At 38.6% G+C, this 7796-nt stretch overlaps 2 protein-coding genes across 4 annotated transcripts in view; one reads left to right on the top strand and one right to left on the bottom strand.

Moving 5' to 3' along the window:
- Window positions 1-360: 360 nt before the first annotated feature.
- On the bottom strand, window positions 361-6575 carry LOC101855791 (haloacid dehalogenase-like hydrolase domain-containing 5). The gene is made up of 5 exons (XM_005098941.3): window positions 6236-6575; window positions 2532-2744; window positions 1698-1901; window positions 1268-1304; window positions 361-833 (listed from the first exon to the last, which is right to left on the bottom strand). Exons 1-5 carry the CDS (start codon window positions 6347-6349, stop codon window positions 655-657), a joined length of 747 nt encoding a protein of 248 aa, XP_005098998.3. The 5' UTR covers window positions 6350-6575; the 3' UTR covers window positions 361-654.
- A 21-nt stretch (window positions 6576-6596) lies between these two features.
- LOC101855190 (uncharacterized protein At5g50100, chloroplastic) overlaps window positions 6597-7796 on the top strand; it is a 7702-nt gene continuing 6502 nt past the window's right edge. Inside the window, exons 1-2 of one of the 3 annotated variants that reach the window (XM_005098938.3) lie at window positions 6597-6785; window positions 7477-7731. In XM_005098938.3, the coding sequence (XP_005098995.1) occupies window positions 7513-7731 (219 nt within the window). In that variant the 5' untranslated portion in view covers window positions 6597-6785; window positions 7477-7512. Of the gene's footprint in view, window positions 6786-6945; window positions 6964-7156; window positions 7359-7476; window positions 7732-7796 lie in introns of those variants that run through there. The other 2 variants (XM_035969933.1, XM_013082871.2) reach the window with 2 other exon arrangements.

Below are 7796 nucleotides of genomic sequence, written 5' to 3'. Positions count from 1 at the left end.
CAACGTTCGGTCTGAAGTGAGGCAAAAATTCAGACAATTTAGAAGTCCTGATTTCCGGGTTTATAAAAAATTCCACACCTCTAATTCACAAAAGGCAGCTTCGATTAACACAGAATAAAATCAAATTAATTGTTTATAACGACCGTCCTGTAGTGCAGTATCCAAAGTGATTTGGTGAAATGTGTGCTGCTACATCAAGACAAATGAACATGATTTTATTTTGCGGAAGTCAAAGAGAAGAAAGTTTTAGTCAGAGTTTTACGGCTCTTGCAACACAATTAACTCTGCCGAAGATTAGAGGTGTTACAAGAGAGTAACAAATTCAAGATAGAAAGAAGAAAGATCAGGACAACAGATATTTGACAGGAGAGAAGGAGCAAACCAAACTATAGCACCCGCACACCACCCACTAAAGAGAAGAAACACAAGGACATGTTTTATTAATTATTTCGCAACATACAAGATTCTATATAACCAGAATACAAATTCTCTGACCTTGTTGCTGACTATTTAAACATGTACCACCCGCAGATAAAAGCAAAGAGAAGAGAACAAAAAGTAAATAAAGAGCACAAACCTCAGTGATAATTGAGACTTGAAAGAAACCTCTCCTTTCATTCCCATTCAAATACTGGAGAAAACATATAATGCAACTTACCTAGGCATACTGGCTTCCGACATCCATAATAAATCCATGTTACAAGCCAGAACCGGTAGATGAGGGTATGGGATTTCCAACAAGTCGTTACAAGGTTTCCCATTGGTCAGCAAGACATCAGTTATTATCTGTAGTGGCATTTCCCATCTAACAGGCTCTCCAAAAAGAATCACAGCTGGAGAAGCAAAATCACAATGTTAGTGGACTTGACTTTATATGAGTCTGAATTCACAAATCAAGACATGTTTTTTCACAACAAAAATAGCAAACAACTAATACAAAGACAACCAACTTGTAGGTGTCCCGTGCGCTCACATGAACTTGTGCAGTTACGAACGCTGTAAAACTTCCATAAACTAAAGTAGCAGGAAAATTATCTTTCGATCACATCATAAATTACTACAGTTCACTTATTGCACAGTTAGTCGAAAAAGGAGCATTGTCCAGCTATGGGCTCAAAACAGCAAATTGATATAATATGAAAAATTTGTCAGCATCTTACTTCCAACACAACCAATGGAATATTTTTTATGCCAATATTATTACACACTATCTAAATTATTTTTCATTAAGTTAAGTTCATGTGTAATCAAAAGAAAAAGTTCTCACCATCAATTCGAGGAAAATATTCTTCAAATGCACAAGGCTGTGGAGTGAAATAACAAAAGTTTTAAGGAAATAAAGATATATAATTTTTCATTTAAACACAGAGGATCATCAACACAATACATAATCAACTTACTACATGGCCACTGAAAGCATCCAATGTAAAAAAAAGTAAGAAGGCAGCCATTCTTAAATTTTAAACAAGACAAGCAATTCAATCGCCTTGATAACTGGCTCAGTCGAGACTAAAGACTATAGAGATATAGGATATTTAGTAGATACTAAATTAAATAAACTGTTTAATAAACTGTTGGCATAAAGAAGTTAAAGCAGAAGAAGGAAGTGAAGGTAAACAAAAACACCCCCCCCCCCCCTCCTGACTATACTACCACCCTTTTCCCCTAAATTAACAAAAAATTCAATTCTCACTTACAGCAGGTTTTCTCCTTAGATGATCCATTTTGTCAAGATTTGGAAATTGTTGATTCAACTCCTCTGTGGTGGTTACATGCGTGAATCCGATGTTCTGAGCAATCTCTTTGATGGGGCCTTGCCCATTGACCAGACAATGCTTGTCATGAAACTGCCGAAACATCTTGAGGGGACTATGGGACATCACAACTTGCTCTTCTGACACCTGGGAGCATTCACAATTTATTATAATTTGGGTTTGCAGCCTCAAAAATACTAGAAATGAGGTTTTCAAGAAACAGACTTATTTTTGCAGTATCTAGCTTCATTATCAAGAGACGAGTTGCAATAAAAGTGGAAAAAAAAAAGGAATTCTAAAGACAGTTTTAAAAAGATACACATGTAAAGCTTTTTAATATAGATTTCCATACTTTTCCCTTTCTTTGATAATGGTCAAATCTACGACAGTTAAGATCTTATCTTACTGGATCGTGAGGTAATAATAAGTATGAAATGATGTACGTTTCAACATAAAAAGGTAATTTAAGTGATGGGACCTGTGATGTAATGATTTAATTTGAGGCGAGTGGACGCAGAGCCATGAAAACTCCCCAGACAACCCAAATAAATTCAAGAAGACCCTGTAAACTGGCCTCTGTGGTGCAGCAGTTGGGCACTTCACTGTTGCAGGCAGGAGAAGACCTGAGTTCGATTCCAGAGTGAGGAGAAAATTTTTATCAAGTATCTTGGTCTTTCTACTGGGATGTTGTATCCCTCTCAGCCCAGCTTGGCCCAGACAGAAAGGGTCGGAAGGCCAACTCAAACTTCAACACCAGCATGAAAAACAGGAGCTTACCTCAATATCTAACCATTCCGACAATTGTTGAGCCTTTTTACTCCGTAAAGAATTCCCAGCATTCGTGACGAAAAGTGTTGGAACTTTGAATTGTCTGTCCTTTGTTAATAGTTGAAAAGCTTGTTTTGCCAAAGGCAAAGGTTTCTTTCCACGAACAATCACTCCATCAATATCAAACAAGAATCCAAATTCACACTTGTTTGACAGAGCACTCTGGAAAAAAAAACATGAAAAAAGTTTCAAAGTATCACAAATAATGTCAGAATGAGCAGAAAATAAATTTTTAATTCGCATAATTTTCTAGAGCAGTAGACAGAATGACCACCCATTGTCAAGAGAAAAACGGTTCATCACGAAAACAGGACTGACCAAAATGGATAAAAAATGAAATATGCCGGGCAATGAAAGATTTAGTATTAAAAAGCTCAGGGGGTAATGGAAAGTAGCCTTCCGTACAGAGACGTTAGTCTACAGGTAACTGCCAGGGCAGTTCTGTCAAAAAACTGAGTATTAAGGCAAAAATTATAAGTCCAGTAAACCTCTGTTAATGTGATACCAAAAGTTATAATGCACACACACACCAACAAACAAATTACACAAGTTACACAACAAGCCTATTTCATGAATTCATACACATCACATACAGGCACCCATTAGACATGTTAAGGTTTGACCGTAAGCTACCATGCCATCATGTGCGTGTGTATAAAATTTTTAAAAGATGCATGATAAAAATTTGTAGTCAAAAGTCACACTTTCTAAATTTAGAAAGAATTGTAGAACCAAATTTAAGTCAGGCTAGGCTTGTCACTTCGTTAATAGATAGTTGAATATCTTATACGGGGTGCCCATCAGGGCAGGTCGGGTCAATCACCGACTCGGTCACCTGAAAACAAACACGTTTGTGTTTGAGTTGGCGAGTCAAGCCGACCTGCCGATCCCGTCCGTAATGGGCACCCCGTATTAAATTATAACAGGATTTGCTTTCAAAATAAGCTCTTCTTGCTCTTTCACTTCCAAGTTTTAATTTAAAAAATAAGAAACCAAGCAAACTGATTAACATGAAGCTACAGCGAGCACCTTGCACATCTCTGTGATTGGCTACATTACGTATTTCCGTCATCTATTTTTGTCGTCCTCCGGGTTTTCCTCCCAAGACTCAAATTGGGTTTCCCTCGCCACGACTTGTCAGTAACTGTTGACAAGATCTCGCTGTGTTTTAGTTAGTTTTTTGGGGTATTAAACCCCGAGTGAGAATAACCCATGTCTCGCTATTCTCATCCCCCCCCCCACCCCGGTGAGAATAGCTCCCACCCTGGTGTGGGCATGAGGCGAGGACTCCCCCCTGACCTCTCGCAGGCCAATAAAAATCACCTTTAGGCCCTTGGTGGCTTTCCACATGTGATTGGGAAAGAATAACTACAATTTTATAATGTAAAAATGTTTTTCGCCTCTCCAGTAAAAAAAAGGCTCACTACCGAAACTGAATGAGATGCGGGACAGGCCATTCGTTGTTTACACACACGTTGACTGGCCTCTCTGCACACAATATATTATGGTTCAAGGAACAGAGAGCGTGTACGAACGTAATGAGACACGAGCACGAGACCAGCTCTTGCACGACAGTTGAAGGGTTGTACAAGTAAATTATTCAGACCAAATGGACGAGGGCGTTTAATCGTGTTAACTAGTTTAATAACTTTAAGCAATCCAAGCTCTTTTCTTCACTTTCATTTTTATTCTTTTATTCTTTCTTTTTCTTTTTTTCCCTTGCCTCTTCTGTTCCCTTCTTCTCTTCCACACTTGGAGTTTGGAGCCAAAAAAAGAGCCAGAGAGCCATTGAATGAAATTCTCCGGGCCAGACGCGATCCAAAAGAGCCAAACTTCTGGGATTTGGCTCCAATTACGACCAATTTGACAAACCTGACTGACTAGATCTAGATGTATGTCTATTCCGACACCAACACGATCCTGTAGAGATTAGCCCCGGTAACCTCATCCCTGATCCCTCTAGGGTCATTTCCGGTAAAACAAAGGAGGGGTGAGAATAGCGAGACATGGTTATAAATTCTCACCCGTGGTGAGAATAACCACTTCCTTTATAAAAAGTCTTAGCAATTCTCGTACCATAGATTTACCTTCTCTTCAAAGTTGTACTCACACACACACACACAAGCGTGTGCGCACACACACACACATTATGATTATTATATTATCGTGCGTGCGCTCACACACATACACACACGTGTGCATACACAGCCCAACCAAGCAGTCGGCGATGAAACCTAGACCTAGTGACGCATGCTTTAAAATTGTGGCAAAGCGGGCCCGCCACGGAGGTGAGACTAGTCAACTGGCGAGGGAAGCCCCAGAAGACGACAAAAATAGATGGCGGAAATACGTCATCTATATTTGGTCCAATAACAGAGTCACAGAGGTGCGCTAGGTGCTCGCTGCAGCTTCATGTACTGATTACAGTTGATTACTACACTACAAACTAATTAAATACAGCCTAGGATGTGGAACCCAGACTAGACTAAGAATCTCTCTAGACTTAGATCTAGTTCTAGTTCTAGGCTTACTGGATAGCCAAGCCACATCAGGAGTAAAATAAAAAGATATATTGTGCATTTTTGTTATTTATATAAAATTTTATCGAAGTGGCTAGCCGCACTTAAGACTTAAGTACGGCTAGACTGCCAGTCTAGCCATACTTAGATCTAGGTTTGGCCCTATCGACACAAGCCTGTTAAGTACACAGGTCTCATTAGATCTAGATCTAGTAATTATTCAGGTTCAAATACATGCAAGTCAGTAAGGCACCTTTTGGTTTTGTCTGAAATACAAATACTTTAGGCATAAACTAAAAATTTCATTTACAATTCAGCCATCAATATTAAGTACGGCTAGCCTGACAGTCTAGCCGTCCTTAAGTACGGCTAGCCAAGAAGTCTAGCCGTACTTAAGTACGACTAGACTGCCAGTCTAGCCGTACTTATCTTACGCCCTATTAACATTAGAAAACAAGAGGTTTAAAATACATGCACTGTCATTAAGGCACCTGGTTTCGTCTCAAATACAAATACTTTAGGTACTGTAAACAAAAAATTTATATTTACAATTCAGTAGGCCTGTTATTTTTAAATGGTCAGTCTAGCCAGTCTAGCCGTACTTAAGTACGGGTAGACTGCCAGTCTAGCCGTCATTAAGGTCGGCTAGCCTCTTCCAAATTTTATTCCGAATGTCTGATCACTTGCCTACAAGACTAGATCTAGATCTAGATCTAGACTCTATAGGATCTAAAAGAGTCCACCACAACTCAGCAATTTATTAAATCACCACAGTGCCACAGTAATTTAACAAAAAAATTTAAGTCAACAATTTTCTGTATTCCTCAGCCAAGCATTTTTAAAGCGAACAGAATCAATAACGACAATCAACGAATGAACGAAGTTAAGTCACTGTCCCAAACTGGGTTAGAAAAGCAGATCATCTGCATCAGCGGTGACTGTTGTTTGTGAGGGGCTTCTGGCCACGTCTTTTTTTTTTACTCTACCTGTCTTGTAACTTGTTATTGCCTCTATAGTATAGTCCTATGTTATAATGTATACATTCATTCAATGATGCAACATTTTATAGATCTATGTTAATATACGTCTCCACACGAACCAAGATGCACAACAATTAAAAGAACGAATACTTACTTGGGTGTGGAATTTTTTCACATTGACAGCACTATTCCTTACACTTGATGAAAGATGTTGCAAGCAAATATTATGCTGTCGGCAGTGCGCATGAAGCGCTCGCCGACACGCCATTTTGTCAGCTGTTTCGAGAATAACCTTGAGGTAGCAGACAACCAGAGGTGTGTTCGGCTTGGCCAATCACATTCAACTATTATCTATGACGTCAATAGTAGAGAAGAAAAACATTCGATGACTTGCAGCTTTCTATCTAGTATCAGGCAATCTTCAGACAATTTACCTTCTTGAATGCACGTTTCATCTCGTAATCAACCTGATATAAATAGTCAGAAGGACTTTTTCATCTTCCTCATCCAGGTTTCAAGATTTCCCTTGGTCTATCCAAAGAAAATAATAGCTGATAAGAGACGAACTTTGCCAATGACGTTCTATTTCCGGAAAAGGTTATGACCTGTTAGTTATGTAAACAAGGTAGCCTGACAACCTTAGCCAAAATACTCAAGCAGACTCCGAAATAATACTGTATTTTAAAAAAGAGAAAAGAAAAAAAGTACGTATACATGTTTATTACCATCTATGATTAAGTGTATTAAATGATTTAGATCTATGAAATAATGGCCATTTGATAGCAGAAAGAGTGGGTGGTAAAAAATGTTTTCAATTTTCGGTGATCGGGATGGATTTGCCTTCCACTCCAATCCAACTTCTATGGAAAGGCGAGGCTTCGAGTTAGACACTAGATTTCTAGACACACACACACACACACACACACACGCGCGCGCGCACACACACACACACACACACACAAACACATATGACGCATGTGCACACTCACACGCTCATATATATATGCACTCCCACACAAACACACACACACAAACACACACACAAAACACACACTCACAAACTCATACACACTCAAACATACACACACAAACACACATTCACACATAGATTGAGAGAGAAAGAGAGAGAGGAGCAATTAATAAAATTAGTTTCCTGTTAAATATTCACTTAGGATCAGTTTTGTGTAGACACTCAGATGTCCTTTCCATAGTAGATTTTACTATTTCTTACCATCAAGAATTCAAGAATTTAATAAAGAGGCTTTTGGAGATATGCAGTAGGGACAACATCAAAATTGTTATCCACTGATATTTGTCATTAATTTATTAATAAAAACTTTTCAATGCACATGTAATTTCCTCAGGTCTTCCTTTTTTTCTTAAATTTATTCACAGTTTCAGGCAGGATCTAAATTATAGCCTAATAATAAGATGAATCACTTGCTTCCAATTCATGGGCCTTGTCTTCGAACCATATCAAAGAGGCTATTGCAAAGAAGTCTACACATTAGATCAAGATCTATATCTTCTGAGGGTCGTGCTGTTATGAATTCATTGTTTTGTCAAGTTCAAAACAATAATTCATTGCACAAAAGGTGCTTATGCCAGAGCGCAGGACTTGGTAAATCAGACCTCACAGGAGTCACCAAGGTAATTCATTTATCATTTTTTTTCTTGTTACCTTTTTTTCGAGAGGGGGGGGGGCTCTTTGTTTT

The sequence above is a fragment of the Aplysia californica genome, unplaced genomic scaffold, assembly GCF_000002075.1.
Source record: "Aplysia californica isolate F4 #8 unplaced genomic scaffold, AplCal3.0 scaffold00197, whole genome shotgun sequence".
NCBI classification, from domain to species: Eukaryota; Metazoa; Mollusca; class Gastropoda; order Aplysiida; family Aplysiidae; genus Aplysia; species Aplysia californica.
This window is presented reverse-complemented; position numbering and strand designations above follow the sequence as displayed.

Coding starts and splice junctions, on each gene's coding strand:
- LOC101855791 (XM_005098941.3), bottom strand. CDS start 6,349: ATGGCGTGTCGGCGAGCGCTTCATGCGCACTGCCGACAGCATAATATT. Junction 2,745..6,235: donor TGAAAAAATTCCACACCCAA/GTAAGTATTCGT, acceptor TTTTTTTTCCAG/AGTGCTCTGTCAAACAAGTG. Junction 1,902..2,531: donor CGGAATGGTTAGATATTGAG/GTAAGCTCCTGT, acceptor GAATGCTCCCAG/GTGTCAGAAGAGCAAGTTGT.